The sequence below is a fragment of the Oncorhynchus mykiss genome, chromosome 2 (assembly GCF_057628025.1).
Source record: "Oncorhynchus mykiss isolate SJ-2025 chromosome 2, ASM5762802v1, whole genome shotgun sequence".
NCBI lineage: Eukaryota > Metazoa > Chordata > Actinopteri > Salmoniformes > Salmonidae > Oncorhynchus > Oncorhynchus mykiss.
Genome location: NC_143023.1, coordinates 38590648 through 38612144, shown reverse-complemented (window position 1 = coordinate 38612144; position 21497 = coordinate 38590648). Strand labels below are relative to the sequence as shown.

General features: G+C 42.2%; 1 protein-coding gene across 2 annotated transcripts in view; it reads right to left on the bottom strand.

Annotated features, from left to right (window-relative positions):
* The window catches only part of LOC110489358 (calsyntenin-3), a 41288-nt gene that overhangs the window by 15250 nt on the left and 4541 nt on the right, over window positions 1–21497 (bottom strand). Inside the window, exons 3-10 of one of the 2 annotated variants that reach the window (XM_021562082.3) lie at window positions 21315–21437; window positions 20219–20429; window positions 19768–19976; window positions 18320–18469; window positions 15616–15801; window positions 10748–11035; window positions 5382–5494; window positions 4295–4454 (exon numbers count right to left, since the gene is read on the bottom strand). In XM_021562082.3, the coding sequence (XP_021417757.2) occupies window positions 4295–4454; window positions 5382–5494; window positions 10748–11035; window positions 15616–15801; window positions 18320–18469; window positions 19768–19976; window positions 20219–20429; window positions 21315–21437 (1440 nt within the window). Of the gene's footprint in view, window positions 1–4294; window positions 4455–5381; window positions 5495–10735; window positions 11036–15615; window positions 15802–18319; window positions 18470–19767; window positions 19977–20218; window positions 20430–21314; window positions 21438–21497 lie in introns of both variants that reach the window. The other variant, XM_021562076.3, reaches the window with a different exon arrangement.

Here is a 21497-nt window from a genome sequence, read left to right as displayed (position 1 = left end):
TGGGATTGGTCTGAGTGGGGAGGGGAAAACTGAAAACCAGCTGTTGGCAGAGAGGTTTGGAACTCTTTATTATTGGTCTATTAACCAATTTACCCCATGCAAACCTTCTGATTAGAAGGTCCTGTGTAGATTGTATTTTCAACCAGCAACTATCAGGAAATAAACACTGATAAAAAAAATAAACACGTTTACAGTGTTAGTTTCATCAGCTGTAAAATACTATTTATACAACAGGTGGGCCCAATCCTGAATGCTGATTTGTTAAAACCACATTCCAGCCGGTGTCTATTCCAAAACTTACCACCAGCTAAATCTATGATGTTAAAATGCCTATTTACTCTGTTCCATCTGACTGCGCAATCCACTGTCTCATCAGCCCAGCCAAGCAATTTATAAACTTGATCTCCACTATAAAAAGCATCTAGACATGATCTAACATTTATTTTAAGAGAACATTTTGTTTTCAACAGCGGAGATTTGTATAAACCTTGCTACCTGTCTCTCCGACATTTGCAACATTGTTTCAATATTCAAATTCGTTCTCCAGCTGTCCCCTAGTAATGAACGTGTCGGGAGTCTGGATGAGACATACAGGCAGGCAGCTTTTCTCAGCCAGTCGAAATCATGAATCAGCTGGCACCATTTTTATGGATATATACAAAGAAATGTCAATTGAAAAAAAGTATGAAGTGAAGTGCAGCTAGTTTGCAGTCTTTCCAGCTTCAGTTTGAAGTGATTGTATTAGCTGTGTTGTTGGCTAGCTCCTCTGAACAAGTGTCCTGACGAGAGAGCAAATTTTCTATACCAGGTGAAATAGCGCCTCATTAGCTAATTTCTATGGATGTATGTAAATAAATGCCATTAGAAAAAAGCTTAAACAAATGCAAATGCAGCTACTTTGCTGTTATGCTGGCTGCACTTTTTGACGTGACTAAGTTAGCCGTCGTTGGCTAGCTAGCAAGCAAGGGATAAGAACGTTGCCAGCCAGTATGGCAATAGAACATTTAGAACCATAGATACAGAACAAAAAGACAATGACTGGGTCGCGTTCCTAGCAACCGAACCGATAGAACGAACGACCAGCTGGCTTGGGTAGCAATCCTAGATTTATGTTGGGACTATATATTGTGGAAGGATGAAATAGTATGAATATTTAATAAAAATATGTCAATAATTATTTGAATATGTTGGTATACCCGTTGTATAAAAGTGATAATGACCCCGAAGCCGGTGTTTGGAGGATATATAACACCCGTGCCAATATATCCTCCAAACACCGTCTTCTGGGGTATTATCACTTAAATAAAGCACAGGAAAACAGAATTTTGACTGCACTGGCAGAGAAGGGGTAGAGGATGGCAGAAAGAAGTGAGAAAGAGGTGTGAGAAGAGAAATAAAAGGATAGTAAAAGCAAGAGAGGAGTGGAAAAAGAAAATGAGAGAGAAGAGTGAAAAAATACAGAATAAGATAGAAAATAAACGTGCAAATCTGACAAAGGTGTGTCATACCCTTCATTATCTTCCAGCAGCTGACTGCCACACAGGCAAGTAGCCATTAATGTGTGTGTGACTGTATTTCCAGTGCTAATTGGCAGACAGTGTGTCCCATTTTAGCGATTAGCACTGGTGTAACTGGCAGGCTAACCGTCTGGCCTGCCTGTTGTTCTGTTAGCCTAAATAATTGATAAGTCAGTGATATTAATAGAGTATGGAGAGGCAGTCAGAGCATCTCACACAAATATAATTAGGTGAATGAGGAGGGAAACGCCATGCTTTTCTGTGTCAGATGACGTATGTGTATGTACAATGCCTTGCAGAAGTATTCAGACCCCTTGGATTTTGTCACATTTAATTGTGCTACAAAGTGGGACTAAAATGAATTGTAATTTTTCATCTACAATCTACACAAAATAACCTAATGTGAAAGAGGAAGAAATGTATTTTTACATACATACATACATACATTCATACATACATACATACATACATTCATACATACATACTGTTGAAGTCGGAAGTTTACATACACCTCAGCCAAATACATTTAAACTCAGTTTTTCACAATTCCTGACATTTAATCCAGGTACAAATTCCCTGTTTTAGGTCAGTTAGGATCACCACTTCATTTTAAGAATGTGAAATGTCAGAATAATAGTAGAGAGAATGATTTATTTCATCTTTTAGTTCTCACATCTCATTCCCTGTGGGTCAGAAGTTTACATACACTCAATTAGTATTTGGTAGCATTGCCTTTAAATTACTCCAAAAGCACAATCTTTGTCCCAATGTGCAGTTCCAAACCGTAGTCTGGCTTTTTTATGGCGGTTTTGGAGCAGTGGCTTCTTCCTTGCTGAGCGGCCTTTCAGGTTCTGTCGATATAGGACTCGTTTTACTGTGGATATAGATACTTTTGTAACCATTTCCTCTAGCATCTTCACAAGGTCCTTTGCTGTTGTTCTGGGATTGATTTGCACTTTTTGCACCAAAGTACATTCATCTCTAGGAGACAGGTGTTTGGAAATTGCTCCCAAGGATGAACCAGACTTGTGGAGGTCTACAATAATTTTTCTGAGGTCTTGGTTGATTTCTTTTGATTTTCCCATGATGTCAAGCAAAGAGGCACTGAGTTTGAAGGTAGGCCTTGAAATACATCCACAGGTACACCTCCAATTGACTCAAATGATGTCAATTAGCCTATCAGAAGATTCTAAAGCTATGACGACATTTTCTGGAATTGTCCAAGCTGTTTAAAGGCACAGTCAACTTAGTGTATGTAAACTTCTGACCCACTGGAATTGTGATACAGTGAATTATAAGTGAAATAATCTGTCTGTAAATAATTGTGGGAAAAATTACTTGTGTCATGCACAAAGTAGATGTCCTAACCGACTTGCCAAAACTGTAGTTTGTTAACAAGAAATGTGTGGAGTGGTTGAAAAATGAGTTTTAATGACTCCAACCTAAGTCTATGTAAACTTCCGACTTCAACTGTACATCTGTATGGTCCCTCAGCCAAGTATTGACTTTCAAACACAGATTCAACTACAAAGACCAGGGAGCTTTCAAAAGCCTCAAAGAATGGCAGTGATTGGTATCAAACATTGAATATCTCTTTAAGCATGGTCAAGTTAATAATTATGCTATGGTTTATACACTGATTATACCAAACATTAGGAACTCAGGGAGCTGAATACTTATGCATCAACTATTTATTTAAAATATTTTAGAATTTTTCTTCCTCTTTAACATTACAATATTTTGTGTAGACTGTTGACATGATAATTACAAACGTTTGAATTCCACTTTGTAGCACAATACAATTTGAAGAAATCCAAGGGGTCTGAATACTTTTCTGCAAGGCACTGTATAAGTGTGTGTGTGTGTGTGTGTGTGTGTGTGTGTGTGTGTTTTGTGTGTTGCTTTCATTGGTGTGCTGGAACATTTGGTTCTATGAACTGTTTCATTAGCAGAAGAATGTAAACTGTGACAACTCTCAAAAATATATTTTTGGGGCAGGCGTTGCTCTTTTGTAATCTTGTAACCTATTCTAGAAATGTATTGCCAGATAAATATATTCCATTGTCTATTGTGGTATATTATTGTCATATTTTCCTTGCCATGTTCTCATCAACTACCACTCATTAGCAACACTTTACATAGCCATCATTCCAGGGTATCTATGTATGTGTATGTAATTAAAAGTCACATTTCTAATTCATTCTTGTTAACTAGCTTGTTATAGAAAAATATGTTATTAGTTATTCAACTGGTAGTTACACTAGTATAGGACCTCTGCAATGTAAAGTGTGACCCACTTAGGCATCCTTCATTTGCTGACAGGGGTTCTATGCAGTAAAGTTGAACCGCTCTACATGGTGTAAGGTTTAACCACAGAGTTTCTAAACCCAGAGGCTTAACACCGCGACACTTCTGGTAACTCTTGCGAAACAGACCAGGCCGGGGTTTGGGAAGTCAAAAATGATTCCTTAGTTGTTTATTTTCTCGGAATCTAAAGGCACAACCTAGATTCGAGCCAATATCTTAAGTAGCTGAACATCTTATTACTCCAACCTTGTTAAAGTGACAAACTGAAACTTTTGAATTTTTGTGAAAAACAATTTCATATCGAAGGAGTGCCTTTCATTTGCGCAGTTCGGCGCCAGACGACTGTTAGACACCATATCGTGTTTCTACGCATAGCTAGCCAATGTCGCCATGACATCGCCTATAAGTGTGATTGGGGATTTCTACTGGAGAAGCAGTTTTAGCCTGTCTTTGGTTTAACCAATCGTTACCCCAGCAGGCGCCAATGACCAGTCGCTGTCGTGGGGCAGGGTTGGGTATGACTCCGTTGTCATGGATGAGGGCGGGGTCGAAGGTGACTCCATCCACATACAGTGTCACAGAGGGGAACTGGACACTGAGGGACAGGTGATGCCACTCGCTGTCACACACCTAGAGAGGAAAGAAGGACATGGAGACACAATGGGTCAGAGGTCAAGAAACAGCTGAACACAGCAGATACAACAGGAGAACAAACAAAAAAATCTACTAGATGTGCTACATGAACTTATCCCATATAATATCAGAATGTTTCTAAATGTTTTATCCCTTTTGTTTCTACTGAACACTACCCATGACACCAGACTGAGCACTGTAACAGTTCTTGTCGCAGAAGAGAGACAGATAAAGAAGTAAAGAGAGACAGAGGGATTTGCCAAATGTTATCTGTATCAGCTTGGCCCCTATAATCCTACCCATTTTAAGCGGTCTGCGACCAGTAACCCGAGCAAAAACCACTTAGTCCCCCCTCCAACCTCCTCCCAAAACCGCACAACCACAGCATCCCCTTATCCCCTCTGCCCCTGCCTCTCATCCAAATCCTATTCTTCCCAATCCCCCTGCTTCTTGTCCATATCTACAAACTCCCCCAAGGAAAATATCCTAGCCTAGCGGTTAGAGCATTGCGACAGGAACCAAAAGGTTGCTTGTTTGAATCCCCAAGCCGGCAAGGTGGAAAAATCTGCCGTTCTGCCCTTGAGCAAAGCAGTTAACCCCCACAACAACTGCTCCCCGGGTGTCGATGATGTCGATTAAGGTAGCGCACCGCTCTGATTCAGAGGTGTAGGGTTAAACGCGGAAGACACATTTTTGGTTGAATGCATTAAGTTGCGCAACTGACTAGGTCTTCCCTTTCCCTTGTAGCTAGCGAGTCTGCCTTGGGATCAGGTTGTAACCCTACTTAATGCAGTCGTCTTAAAAATAAATCAATACAATTGCAACTGGCAGTAAGTGAGCATTGGCCTTTTTGAATGGCTCTTTCACTCATAGCGCTCCAACTAGCAACTGTTCCACCCTCATCAAGCAGCATTCCCATAGTACCTGCTCCAGTTTCCAGAGGAATTTCACGGGCCGCGCAGCGGAGACGTCGGGCCAGTAGAAAAGAGAGAGACGGCAGCCATGAACGGAGAGAGAGTAGTGGGAGAAGGAGTCGTCTGAGGAGCAGAGAGAGGAGACTGGCAGTCAGTAGACAGAAAACAGCATTTGAGACCAAACTTGCAGAAGGAATATGAGACACAAGCAGTGCATCTCACAACAAAAGGATTTTCATATTTCCTCGCCATAGACTTCATAGAATTAGACTGAAGCAGAGCCATATAGATACAGTATACATAGCCATGGGAAGTAGGGGTAGTGAGGATGCTATAGCACCCTTGGAAAAAAAGTTTGGACACACCTACTCATTCTAGGGGTTTTCTTTATTTTTACTCTTTTCTACATTGTAGAATAATAGTGAAGACATCAAAACTATGAAATAACACATAAGGAATCATGTAGTAACCAAAAAAGTGATTATTCAAAGAAGTCACTTTTTGCATTGATGACAGCTTTGCATTCTCTCAACCAGGTTCATGAGGTAGACACCTGGAATGCATTTCAATTAACAGGGGTGGCTTGTTAAAAGTTAATTTCCTTCTTAATGCGTTTGAGCCAATCAGTTGTGTTGTGACAAGGTAGGGGTGGTATACAGAAGATCGCCCTATTTGGTAAAAGACCTAGTCCATATTATGGCAAGAACAGCTCAAATAAGGAAAGAGAAACGACAGGCCATTATTACTTTAAGACATGAAGGTCAGTCAATTCGGAAACTTTCAAAAACTTTTCAAGTTTCTTCAAGTGCAGTCGCAAAAAACCATCAAGCGCTATGATGAAACTGGCTCTCGTGAGGACCGCCACAGGAAAGGAAGACCCAGAGTTACCTCTGCTGCAGAGGATAAGTTCATTACAGTTACCAGCCTCAGAAACTGCAGCCCAAATAAATACTTCAGAGTTCAAGCAATAGACACATCTCATAGTAGATTGCGTGAATCAGGCTTTCATTGTCGAATTGCTGCAAAGAAACCACTATTAAAGGACACCAATAAGAAGAAGAGGAATAAGAATTAGACCAGTGGAAAGCTGCTTGGGCCAAGAAATACGAGCAATGGAGATTAGACCGGTGTAAATCTGTCCTTTGGTCTGATGAGTCTAAATTTTAGATTTTTGGTTCCAACCGCCGTGTCTTTGTGAGAGGCAGAGTAGGTGAACGAATGATCTCTGCATGTGTGGTTACCACCGTGAAGCATGGAGGAGGAGGTGTGATGGTGCTATGCTGGTGATACTGTCTGTGATGTATTTAGAATTCAAGGCACGCTTAACCAGCATGACTACCACAGCATTATGCAGCGATAACCCATCCCATCTGGTTTGGGCTTAGTGGGATTATCATTCGTTTTTTCAACAGGACAATGACCCAAAACACACTTTCAGGCTGTGAAAGGGCTATTTGACCAAGGAGTGTGATGGAGTGCTGCATCAGATGACCTGGCCTCCACAATCACCTGACCTTAACCCAATTGAGATGGTTTGGGATGAGTTGGACCGCAGAGTGAAGGAAATTGAAGGAACTTCTGGAAATTCACCTTACCGGAAGCAGGTCTCTCACTGTTGCCGCTTGCTGTGGACCTCCCTCTGCCCCCAGCTGTGCCCTCGATACCATGTGTGGGTTGATTGCCCCCCATCTATCTTCTGAGCTGGTGCTGCTGGGTGACCTAGAATGGGACATGCTTAACACCCCGGCCATCCTGCGGACTGGGCTTGATGCCCTCAATCTCACACGGATTGTCGATGAGCCTACCAGGTACAACCTACCAGGTACAACCCTCATAGATGTCATCCTAACTAATTCGCCCTCCAAATGCAACTCTGCTGTTTTCAATCAAGATCTCGGCGATCACTGCCTCATTGCCTGCATCCGTAATGGGTCTGCGACCAAACGACCGCCCCTCATCACTGAAACACTTCTGCGAGCAGGCCTTTCTAATCGACCTGGCCGGGGTATCCTGGAATGACATTGACCTCATCCCGTCAGTAGATGATGCCTGGCTATTCTTTAAAAGTGCCTTCCTCGCCATCTTAAATAAGCATGCCCCTCTCAAAAATGTAGAACTAGGAATAGATATAGTCCTTGGTTCACTCTAGACCTGTCTGCCCTTGACCAGCACAAAAACATCCTGTGGCGTTCAGCATTGGCATCGAATAGCCCCCGGGATATGCAACTTTTCAGGGAAGTTAGGAACAAATATACACAGGCAGTTAGAAAAGTTAAGGCAAGCCTTTTCAAATTGAAATTCGCATCCTGTAGTACTAACTCAAAAAAGTTCTGGGACACTGTAAAGTCCATGGAGAATAAGAGCACCTCCTCCCAGCTGCCCACTGCTCTGAGGCTAGGAAACACTGTCACCACCGATTAATCCACTATAATTGAGAATTTCAATGGGCATTTCTCTACGGCTGGCCATGCTTTCCACATGGCTGCCCCTACCCCGGTCAACTGCCCGGCACCCTCCACAGCAACCCGCCAAAGCCCCCACCATTTCTCCTTTACCCAAATCCAGATAGCTGATGTTCTGAAAGAGATGCAGAATCTGGACCCCTACAAATCAGCCGGGCTAGACAATCTGGACCCTCTCTTTCTAAAATTATCTGCCGAAATCGTTGCAACCCCTATTACTGGCCTGTTCGGCCTCTCTTTCGTGTCGTCTGAGATTCCCAAAGATTGGAAAGCTGCCGCGGTCATCCCCCTCTTCAGAGTGGGTGACACTCTGGACCCAAGCTGCTGCAGACCTGTGTCTGTCCTACCCTATCTTTCTAGGGTCTTCGAGGGCCAAGTTAACGAGCAGATTGCTGACCATTTCGGGTCCCACCATGCCTTCTCCGCTGTGCGGTCTGGTTTCGGAGCAGGTCGTGGGTCCACCTCAGCCACGCTCAAGGTTCTGAACGGCGTCGTGGCCGCCATCGATGGGAGACATTACTGTGCAGCCGTATTCATCGACCTGGCCAAGGCTTTCGACTATGTCAATCACAACATTCTTATTGGCAGACTCGACAGCCTTGGTTTCTCAAATGATTGCCTCGCCTAGTTTACCAGCTACTTCTCTGGTGGGGTTCGGTGTGTCAGATCGGGGAGCCTGTTGTCCGGACCTTTGGCAGTCTCTGTGGGTGTGCCATAGGGTTCAATTCTCGGGCCGACTCTCCTTTCTGTGTGCATCAGTGGTGTTGCTCTTGCTGCTGGTGATTCTCTGGTCCACCTCTGCACAGACAACGCCATTCTGTATGTTTCTGACCCCTCCTTGGACACTGTGTTAACTAACCTCCGGACGAGCTTCGATGCCATGCAGCTCTCCTTCCGTGGCCTCCAACTGCTCTTGAACGCAGGTGAAACTGGATGCATGCTATTCAATCGATCACTGCCCGCACCTGCTCGCCCGTCCAGCATCGCTACTCTGGACGGCTCTGACTTAGAATACGTGGACAACTACGAATGTAGTGTCTGGTTGGACTGTGTCTGGTTGGACTGTGGGCTCTCCTTCCAGACTCACATTAAGCATCTCCAATCCAAAATTGAATCTGGAGTCGGCTTCCTATATCGCAATGTGGCGTCCTTCACCCATGCTGCCAAGCATGCCCTCGTGGGACTGACCATCCTACCGATCCTCGACTTTGGTGATGTCATCTGTAAAATGGCCTCCAGCACTCTGCTCAACAGACTGGATGCGGTCTATCACAGTGCCATCCATTTTGTCACCGGGGCCCCATGCACTACTCACCATTGCGACCTGTGCGCTCTCGTTGGTTGGCCCTCGCTTCATACTCGTCGCCAAGCCCACTGGCTACAGGTTATCTACAAGTCTCTGTTAGGTAAAGCCCCGCCTTGTCTCGGCTCACTGGTCACCATGGCAGCGCCCACTCGTGGCGCGCGCTCTGGCGGGTGTATCTCGCTGGTCGCTCCCCAGGTCCAATTCCTCCTTTGGTCGTCTTTCCTTACAGTTCTCTGCTGCCCATGACTGGAGCGAATTGCAGAAATCTCTGAAGCTGGAGACTCACATCTCCCTCACTGGCTTTGGGCACCGGCTGTCAGAGCAGCTTACGGGTCGCTGCACCTGTACATAGCCCATCTGTAAACAGCCCATCTATCTACCTACCTCATCCCCATACTGGTATTTGTTTGTTTTGCTCCTTTGCACCCCAGTATCTCTACCTGCACATTCAACTTCTGCCGATCTACCATTCCAGTGTTTAATTGCTGTGTTGTAATTACTTCGCCACCATGGCCTATTTATTTCCTTAACTTACCTCATTTGCACTCACTGTATATAGACTTTTTGTTTTCTTTTGTTTTACTGTATTATTTACTGTATGTTTGGTTTATTCCATGTGTAACTCTGTGTTGTTGTATGTGTCGAATTGCTACGCTTTATCTTGGCCAGGTCGCAGTTGCAAATGAGAACTTGTTCTCAACTAGGCTACCTGGTTAAATAAAGGTGAAATAAAAAAATATATATAAAAAAAGCAGCCAACAAGTGCTCAGCATTGGTGGGGACTCCTTCAAGACGGTTGGAAAAGCATTCCTCATGAAGCTGGTTGAGAGAATGCCAAGAGTGTGCAAAGCTGTCATCAAGGCAAAGGGTGGCTACTTTGAAGAATCTCAAATATATTTTGATTTGTTTAACAATTTTTGGGGGCTACTACATGATTCCATTTGTGCTATTTCATAGTTTTGATGTCTTCACTACTATTCTACAATGTAGAAAATAGTAAAAATAAAGAAAATCCCTTGAATGAGTAGGTGTGTCCAAACTTCTGACTGGTACATAGAGGTGGAAAAAGTACCCAATTGTCATACCCAGTAAAATACTACTTGAGTAAAAGTCTTCATGTATTTGCTTTTAAATATACTTAAGTATCAAAAGTAAATATAATTGCAAATATATACTTAAGTATCAAAAGTAAAAGTATAAATCATTTCAAATTGCTTATATTAACCAAACGGCACAATTTTAGTGTTTTTGTTTTTTTACGGATAGCCAGGGGCGCACGCCAACACTCAGACATAATTTGCAAACAAAGCATGTGTTTAGTCAGTCTGCCAGATCAGCACCAGATCAGCAGAGATGTTCTCTTGATAAGTGTGTGAATTGGGCCATTTTCCTGCCCTGCTAAGCATTAAAAATGTAATGAATACTTTTGGGTGTCAGGAAAAATGTATGGAGTAAAAATACATTATTTTCTTTAGGAATGTAGTGAAGTAAAAGTACAAGTAGTAAAAAATATAAATAGTAATGTACAGATACCCCAAAAAACTACTTAAGTAGTGCTTTCAAGTATTTTTACTTTAACTGACAGTTGTGACTGACCATTTGACTGACCATTCTTGACGGTACTGCAGACGATAGTCTCCTCCTCCCTGCGGTTTCCTCTGGCCTGATTAGTCGGAGGCTGGGTGTTGATCCCACCCCTTCGCATCCACAGCTGGAGGGTGAAATGGTCTCCGGATACGGCCGCGGCAATAGAGTCGGGTACCACAGCAACATGGGTGGAGCCATTAAAGGAGAACACCAGGGACGAATCAGAAGAAGGGAGGGTGGGCAAGGCTGAGGTCCAATTGGCTGCTGGGGACGGGGGCGGGAGTAAGTCCACTTCACCTCTCACAGCACCTGGTGAGACAGGAGTGAAATCACGAATAACATACTGTACAACCCTAGACTTGGTAAAGGCCTTAGAAGCATTAACTCTTTTGGGACTGTCTGTGGTTAATGTGCTTGTTTCAGGTTGGGAGTTCAAAACCGCTTTTGACTCACTCCAATCTTGCTGCATTACTCTGCTTACTTACTCTAAACACGTTAATGCCTTAACGAGCTGACTTTTGGACTCATTAAATGTAAGCTTGGCTCTCTGGATTGTATTTTTGAATTGTTATCACATAATGTCAATTCTTTTTTCAGTTTTTCCTGATGGGTGATCTGAATCAGGACTGGTTAACATCTAGCTCTGATCAACTCAAAATTCTATGCAATACCTATAATCTCACTCAGATTATCAACAGTGTAACTAGGTTGAATATAAAATATCCTCTGAAATTTGATCGTAACCAATACTCCTCATCATTTTAATGCTTCTGGTATATTTGCAAATGACATAAGTGATCACTGTGCTATTGCCTGTGTGAGAGATGGTAAAATCCCTAAGAAATCTCCACGTGTCATTACGAAAAGAAACTGGAAGTGGTTTGATATTCAAGTTTTTTTACATGATGTAGCATTGAATGGAATAGAATGGAATTAATACCTGATGTTGAACTAGCCTTTTCTTACTTCCACAACGCATTCCAGGATGTATGCAATAGGCATGCCCCTTTAAAAAAAAATCAGGACTAAGGGCAGAGAGAACCCTTGGTATGCTAAGAAATGTACTAAAACATAAGGGAATGAAATGCTATGTGGGCTAAAGCAAGAGGGACTGGTTTGGCAGATGATTGGATGGCTTTTAAACGTCTTAGAAATATGGGTGTGGCTATGACCCGTAAATTGAAAGCAGACCACTACCTGAAATCTACTTCACATATTTTAAATGATCCATCCAAATTTTGGCAAGTAAGGTTTGGAGTGCAAAAAAGATACACAGCTTCCCAAACAATTGTTGGTAGACACACAGATTGTAACAGAGAACCTCCATTCTGAAAGCCTTGAATCAGCATTTTTTTTTAGATGCAGTTTATTTGAAAAGGTCAAAGGTATAATTGAGCCCCCTAAAAATGTACCTTACACCCCTGTATACTCCTTCACTGGGTTCTCCTTTTCATCCTTTTCTGTTTAAGAGGTGTGTAAAGCCCTGAAAGAAATTGATGGGGGAAAAAATCCACTGGCCCTGATGAACTAGACCCCCCCCCCCCTTCCTTCACCTAGCTGCAGACATCATTGCTCCCCCTTAACTTGTATTTTTAACCTCACGCTTGATGTTAAGGAAATCCCCAAGTTATGGAAATCTGCTTTTGTACTGCCTCTCCTGAAAGGTGGAGATCCTTCGCTACTTGTCAACTATTGACCCATATCAAAATTGTCTGTACCATCAAAGGTACTGGAGTCCTTAGTTAGTAGGCAGCTAAAGGCCTACTTCCAAGAAAACAACATCATAAATGGAATGCAATCAGGTTTTAGGTCTGGCCACAGCACTGTTTCGGCAACATTGAAGGTTTTAAATGACATCCACTGTGCTCTTGATAAGAAGTAACATTGTGTGTCTGTCTTTATTGATTTGTCAAAGGCTTTTGACACTGTGGACCATGCTGTGTTAGTGCAAAGGTTAAAATGTTGTTGGATTACTGGTCATGCTCTAGATAGGTAATTTATAAACCAATCAAATCGTACACAATGTGTAATGGTGGATAGTTGTAAATCTGAGTCCATAGAGGTGTGCTCAGGTGTTCCGCAAGGTTCTATTTTGGGCCCACTGTTGTTCATTTTGTATATCAACAACATTGGGGATCTTATTGAAACAGTGGATGTTAATTTTTATGCAGATGATAATGTTCTTTATTCAAGTGGTAGTAGTTTATTTTTAGCTTTTGAAAATGCCCAAAGAGGATTTAACATCATACAATAGAATCTATATGATTTAAAGCTGGTTCTCAATTCGGGAAAAACAAAATGCATGCTATTTTTAAATGCCAGGCATGTTACTAATCATGTCATTTCTACATTGGCTGGACATACTGTAGAGCAAGTTAAAGTGTACAGACATTTGGGTGTGTGGGTTGATGATAAGCTGAGCTTCACAGTGCATGTAAAGAACTTGAGAAGGTTTTTATTACCGGCATAAGGCTTGTTTTTCTTTGGAGGGCAGGAAGGAGCTGGTACGATGTACATTACTGGCGGTTTTAGATTTTAGTGATGTTATACAGTTGAAGTCAGAAGTTTACATACAATTAGGTTGGAGTCATTAAAACTTGTTTTAGAACCACTGAACAAATTTCTTGTTAACAAACAATAGTTTTGGCAAGTTTGTCAGTATGTCTACTTTGTGCATGACAAGTAATTTTTCCAACAATTTTCACTTATAATTCACTTAATCACAATTCCAGTGGGTCAGAAGTTTACAGTGCCTTTAAACACCTTGGAAAATTCCAGAAAATGATGTCATGGCTTTAGAAGCTTCTGATAGGCTAATTGACTTAATTTGAGTCAATTGGAGGTGTACCTGTGGATGTATTTCAAGGCCTACCTTCAAACTCAGAACCTCTTTGCTTGACATCATGGGAAAATCAAAAGAAATCAGCCAAGACCTCATAAAAAAAATTGTAGACCTCCACAAGTCTGCTTCATCCTTGGGAGCAATTTGCAAACACCTGTCTCCTAGAGATGAACGTACTTGGTGCGAAAAGAGAAAATCAATCCCAGAACAACAGCAAAGGACCTTGTGAAGATGCTGGAGGAAACAGGTACAAAAGTATCTATATCCACAGTAAAACAAGTCCTATATCGACATAACCTGAAAGGCCGCTCAGCAAGGAAGAAGCCACTGCTCCAAAACCACCATAAAAAAGCCAGATTACGGTTTACAACTGCACATGGGGGGGGGGGGTCAAAGATCATACTATTTGGAGAAATGTCCTCTGGTCTGATGAAGCAAAAATAGAACTGTTTGGCCGTAATGATAAACAATACAATCCTGTGAAGCACGGGGGTGGCAGCATCATGTTGTGGGGGTGCTTTGCTGCAGGAGGGACTGGTGCACTTCACAAAATGGATGGCATCACGAGGAAGGAAAATTATGTGGATATATTGAAGCAACATCTCAAGACATCAGTCAGGAAGTTAAAGCTTGGTCGCAAGTGGGTCTTCCAAATGGACAATGACCCCACGCATACTTCCAAAGCAAAATGGCTTAAGGACAACAAAGTCAAGGTATTGGAGTGGCCATCACAAAGCCCTGACCTCAATCCTATAGAAAATTTGTGGGCAGAGCTGAAAAAGCGTGTGCGAGCAAGGAGGCCCTCAAACCTGACTCAGTTACACCAGCTCTGTCAGGAGGAATGGGCCAAAATTCACCCAACTTATTGTGGGAAGCTTGTGGAAGACTACCCGAAACATTTGACCCAGGTTAAACAATTTAAAGGCAATGCTACCAAATACTAATTGAGTTTATGTAAACTTCTGACCCACTGGGAATGTGATGAAAGAAATAAAAGCTGAAATAAATAATTCTCTCTACTATTATTCTAACATTTCACATTCTTAAAATAAAGTGGTGATCCTAACTGACCTAAGACAGGGCATTTTTACTAGGATTAAATGCCAGGAATTGTGAAAAACTGAGTTTAAATGTATTTGGCTAAGGTGTATGTAAACTTCCGACTTAGACTGTATATATGCAGACCTCAACCACTACCCTGAGAGAACTTGATTCAGTGTATCATAGAGCCCTTAGGTTCATTACAAATCAAAAACGTCTAATACATCATTGCGATCTCTACAGAGCTGTTGGCTGGTCGTATACACTGATTTACAAGGCCATATTGGGTAAAATGCCATTTTATCTCTTTTCTTTTTTAGTCAGGTCGGTAAATAAATATCAATTACGGTCTCATTCTCATTTGCTTCTAACAGCACCAAAAATTAGAACAGGTCATGGTAGAAATAGTTTTAGTTACTTAGCTCCGTGGTCCTGGAATTCCCTCCTAAACATTAAAACATTTGATGATCTAGGTTCGTTGGTGGAGTTTAAACACTTGATCGATGTATATATCATAGAAGAGTGTAATTGTCTTTAGGCCAGCTGTTTTTAGTTGAGACTTTAGTGTTTTTAACGTAAAATGTAATTGTTGTACTGTATGTGTGTTTATAGTTTTGTTTAATGTTGTGTTAGTGTATGTAAGTTGTTTTGTCTGAAAAGTTGTTCCCCCTGCTGCTATTGGACTAAGTCTCTCTTGGAAAAGAGATGTTCTCAATGAGAAAAACCTGTATAAATAAAAGGTCAAATAAAAAAATATATAAAATAAAAAGCTGATATTGTGAGCTCAATGAATATCAGGGCCTGTACTCTCCCGAAATGCAAGACTGCATTACTTCATTTAATTTATGCACTCACCACAAATGCAAGGTATTTTTATGCTTATGTGGCAAATAGGGCTAAAACCTATGTGGCTTGAGCATGCTCCATTTCAATCTTCGGATAGTCACAAATTATTATCCCAAAGATTGAATCCATCATGAATAGCCCAGACTCAAGCAGCACTCACCACAGAGTCTGCGCACTGATCGGTCTGAGTAGCTGTCCCTGTCACAGCCTTTCCCAATATGGCCAGTCTGCAGCTCTACGGTGGCCTGGATGTTCCACACAGTCTCTTCGCAGGTCTCCAGGTGCAAACTGGGGAACAGGGGAATGCTGCCTGACCCGGGGGTATACTCCACCCGCTTCGACCAACCTGAAAACCAACAAAGAAAATAAACCATCAAAATACAGTGCATTCAGAAAGTATTCAGGCCCCTTGACCTTTTCCACATTTTGAGTAAGGCAGCTCCAAAATGCAGGTGTTTAAGACTAGCTCAGTGCTTTCTCTGGTGGTGGTGCAGCCAGCGGAAAAGTACAGAGCGTAGGGGTTGGTAATGTTTTCTAGTTGCGCCGTGATTGGCTCAGTGTTCTGTCACTCATGGGGACACTACGTCACCACAAAATCTATGGCAGAGCTTGACCATTCAAGCCCTTTGGGTGCTGCTAATAGATTTACATTAGAAGTGTCCATCCAAGAAGGCACAAGGTCATTGGCCACAGATAAAATGACGTCAAATCATGTTATATCTACCGTAGCTTTGATTGGACTGATCATGTTAACATCATACTTTCAAAATCTTACCTAGCAAGCTAGACAAGCAGTCATCGTCCTGAATCAAGTCGACAATCTACAGGCAAATTCTTTTCAATCCTTGTCATATGAAGAGAAATTATAGATAAAACGTATTGGTGCTCATCTGTCATTGGAAGTAAACATAACTTGGAGATTGCAAATTCAACAATGAGTGGTTTGGAAGGAATCCGTGGCTAACTGCAAGCGTTGCAAAGCAATCACTAGCCTGCTATTCAGTGGAAAGTCTGGGTTTAACGGTCTCTTTTCCAAGCTTAAAAGGATAAACATTCACATGCAACACCATGGGCCAGAAAAGGTTGAATACATTGGCCATGCTGTCAATCAAAACATCTGAAAACTCTGAAATCTTCAGTGAGTTCAAGACAACTGGGATCTCTTGAAAAAAACTAGCTCCGACTGGGAAAATACATTTTGAACGGTCATCCAACTCAGAATTTGCAAGTCGGGAATTTGGGCCTTTTTCTAGAGCTCGGACATGAAAATCACTGACGTCGTGATTCTACCTTCTTTTTTCCCCAGAGTTTCCAGTTGTCTTGAAAGCACCATCCAGAGAATGCCAGACTTTGATGACAAAGTTTGATGACAGAATTTGCCAATCAGAAGGAATGCTGCGTCACCTTCCTGTTCAAGTGAGCACAGAAGGCCAATATCCTGGAGTTACCTTTTCAATGTTGATGTTGAGACTGGTGTTTTGCGGGTACTATTTAATGAAGCTGCCAGTTGAGGACTTGTGAGTCATCTGTTTCTCAAACTAGACACTCTAATGTACTTGTCCTCTTGCTCATTTGTGCACCGGGGTCCTCTTTCTATTCTGGTTAGAGCCAGTTTGTTCTGTGAAGGGAGTAGTACACAGTGTTGTACGAGATCTTCAGTTTCTTGGCAATTTCTCGCATGGAATAGCCTTCATTTCTCAGAACAAGAATAGACTGACAAGTTTCAGAAGAAAGGTATTTGTTTCTGGCCATTTTGAGCCTGTAATCGAACTCGCAAATGCTGATGCTCCAGATACTCAACTAGTCTAAAGGCCAGTTTTATTGCTTCTTTAATCAGAATAACAGTTTTCAGCTGTGCAAACATAATTGCAAAAGGGTTTTCTAATGATAAATTAGCTTTATAAAATGATAAACTTGGACTAGCTAACACAACGTGCCTTTGGAACACAGGAGTGATGGTTGCTGATAATGGGCCTCTGTACGCCTATGTAGATATTCCATTAAAAATCATCAGTTTCCAGCTACAATAGTCATTTACAACATTAACAATGTCTACACTGTATTTCTGATCAATTTGATGTTATTTTAACAGACAGAAAAATGTGCTTTTCTTTCAAAAACATTTCTAAGTGACACCAAACTTTTGAACGGTAGTGTATGCCCCCTTCATTTAAACAATTTTGGGGGAGTTTGCCACACCAAGATTTACATGCTAAAATCGCCACTGCTAAGAAGACTCCAGGCTGTAATTGCTTCCAAAGGTGCTTTAATAAAGTACTGAGTAAAGGGTCTGAATACTTAAACGTAAATGTGATATTTTAGTTTATAAAAAAAAAATGTAAATTGTTTTTGCTATGTCATTATGGGATATTGTGTGTAGATTGGTGAGGGGAAAAAAACGATTTAATCCATTTTAGAATAAGGGTGTAACGTAACAATGTGGGAAAAGTTAAGGGGCCTGAATTCATTCCGAAAGCACTGTACAAAAATGATGTGTTAAGTCATTCATGTTATGATAATTATGCTCTAAGGGCAAGTTGTGTCCCTCGACCATTCACACCAATTGAGATATCACGTAGCATTATCATCTTTCGTAATCACCATTTTCTCAATTGAAGTCTGCAAAATACAAACCATCAACGTCCATTCTATATGCTACAGTATCATTTCAGACACGAATGTAGTCCCAAATTACACCCTATTCTCTATATACTGTAGTGCATTACTTCTGACCACGGGCCAAACGGTTCTGTCCAAAAGTAGTGCACTATATAGGGAATAGGTCCATTCCACACTACCACTGAGGAGGCAGATGAAGAAGTCATGAATAATGAGGGGGGTGATGGGTTTAGTGTATTGATTACCGATCCAGCCGGGTTTGCAGGACGGTTTGACCGTGACGACGACCTGGGCGTCGGCCTGAGCGCGGTTCTTGCCACAGTCGAACGCGGTCACCCAGAAGGTGTGGACACGCTGGCGCTTCGAATCCAATGGCTCGGTGTTCTTAATGTTACCTAGGAGATGGGAGGAGAGGGAAGGAGAGAGAGTTATGTACAGTACAATACAAACAGTCATTCACTCACTTACTCAAAAGCACAGCATGAAAAATACGCACTCTTGTACACACACTCTCAGACACACCAAAACTGTTCAGTGGAGTATATTCAAATAGAAAAGGCAACGACAGGGGAGGGAAAGAGAAGAGAAAACGATATGAATGAATAAAGACAGTTTCTTCTTACAGTATATCTAGAGTCGACGAGAGAATGTCACAAAGATATGGTTGGCGGAACCTGCACGACAGGCGCCAAACAATGAGAGACAGGGGAGAAAGAAAGACGGGGCAAAAGGGAGTGATGAAAGAGAAAAAGAGAGCGAGAGAGAAGGGGGGAGAGAGTGAGAGAGACCGTGACAATACTAGGGCATATAAACCGCCAGGGCTGAAACAAAAAGTCTCTGTGCTTCATCTGGGCCCAGCAGCCTGACCCATATATTAAAGGAACTTGTCATCCCCTGGAACCTCCTCCCCAGTCACTGCCAATTGTGCAAAGTCACGGTAAAAACCTGACTCCTGAGAAAATCTGCCTCCCCCTATGCCGTTGTCATATTACAAAATGCCCGCTATCGATCTCCCACCAGTAGCCCGTCAATGGGAGTCTTGCAGACTGAAATCAAAGCCTTCTCCTCAGAGGAAGCATGCCTACAAGATCAACAGAAACACTAGACTAAGGCCTAACCCCCGGAACCGATTGTCCTCTGGGCTCTGTTCAAAGAAACCTACCCTAGCAGTGTTGATGCGGTAGCTTTGCTTACACAACTACTACCTACGCACATGAGTGTTCTTCTGAAAGCTAGGACTATCTACCTGTGAAGGCGGGAGTCAACCTGGGTTTCTTACAGCAAAAACACGCTGCAAATCTATTCATTGTAATACAAAAGGAATGCTATAGCATATAAACTGCAATGTGGGTGAGCAAGATACTTGGAAATGGCTTAGATCATTCTCTAGCAATGTACATAGCAACAAGACCAGCTGGAGACAGCCTAAACAGAACAGGGAAATGAACTCGTAATTTTACAGATTGGTAGTCATCACCATGCTAACTGTTGTTTTCATTGGGGACAAGATGTCAACTCACACATTATATTCACTTTTATAGTATATGAATCAAATAAAGACATTTTAAAGACCAGAGCCATATATTTAGATACACATTTTCTAAATGGCTCTGGTAAAGACGAGGCAGACCCTCATTTATTTGTGGAAAACTAATGTAAAGCCCAGCTCAATTGTCATAGCTGTAGTTCTCACCATCGTTATCGATGACAAAGGGAACTCTGGGGGTGATGATGTCGTAGAAGCAGATCTGGCTGTACTGCGGGGAGCAGTCTGCGTCGAGGGCCTCGACGCGCACGATGCGGTCGAACAGACGGCCTTCTGGGACGGAGGCCTCATAGCGACGCTCCACGAACACTGGGGAGAACTCGTTTACGTCATTCACACGTACATGCACCGTAGCCCTGAAAGAGAGAGAGTAATAGGAGAAAAGTAAAGAGCATGATAAAGATGGAAGGAAGAGGAAAGGAAGAGAGGTCAATACATACATAACTGCATTGTAATATAGTAATGCATTGATCAAGCATAGCATTGACAAATACCCAAGGGTTAATCATTCTCCAAACTACCAAAACCAGCATAACCTCTGACAACAACCCTATCCATTAAACCTATTTGTCCTTCAGGGTAATGTAGTGTATCTTACTTGTGGGACTTCTTGCTGTTGACTCCATCGGGGCCCTCTCCACAGTCATAGGCCTGGATGGTGAAGCTGTGCTCCCGCTGGCTCTCACAGTCCAGGGGCTCTTTAGAGCGGACCAGGCCCTCCCCTGTCGAGCGGTCCAGAACCACCGCCTCAAACTGTACCGAACTGGATCCCGTGGGCCCATTGTGCACCCGGAAGCCACAGATCTCACCTGGAGGAGAGAGAAAGGGGGTGACAATGTAACTTCTAGTGACTCTCTGTGCATCTCAAGGACCCAGTAGGCTTACATTTTGATGATTTACATTGACGGATTTACTCAAATAGTCTTCAATGGCTAAGAAAATAACAAATGAAATTCAGTGATATATTTCAATGAACCCCATGTGATGTTACATGATCCAATCAATCACTTTATTGTCACAGTTGGGAAATGTGTACCATAATGATTTCTGTGAGCACAGGGCATATAATGTTCCCAATGAATACAAATAATTGAATTTCACTTGGCTGTGGAGGACCAGCGTAGCACCCAGGAATAGATTTACACAGACTATTGGGGCGGCCCTAAAAATAGAGGACTGGACAGACATGATTATTTTCCATGTTAATATTTGTCATGCTTATGGGAGTGCCCAGCAAAATCCTTTGGGTAGCGTTTTATTTATCTGGAATTTACTGAACTTTCTGGCACAAATGATGGCGCTTCATTGGTTATTATTGTGTAATTACCATTTGACTCTGTCCATTCTAATTGTAGGGCGGCATAACATAAGAAACATGTCTAACAATTTCCCCTCTACAAAATGCTTACTCACTGTAGGGGTATTGTGGGACTCGGATTTCAATAGCCCAGTGAGATAGTGAACTAACCGTGGCCATTGTAATCAATAGCAAATATGTTCCAAATGGCAACATGTTTTGCGTTTATACTCGGTGTTAATTAGTAAACACCCCGGTAATATTTGTCCCGTAAAATACATTGCTACCATACTTTCAATGCTAATATTTTATAATGCTTATTGTTATATGGGGGAGTCCTGATTTGTTAGAGGACTGCCAAGTGCCCCCGATCATTCTAACCATGCCTGTACTGTACCTGCATAGTGCAGTGGAGCATCTTTATCCAGGGCGAACAGTGGTGGATTGAGAAGAACGGTGTTGTCATTCTCCATGACGATACCCTGGTACTCCGTCTCGATCCATGGCTTGTGCTTATTGGCTGAACGGCAACACAGGAGACAAAAGGAGGCTTGGGTTAAATGGAGCAATCAGAAGGGGG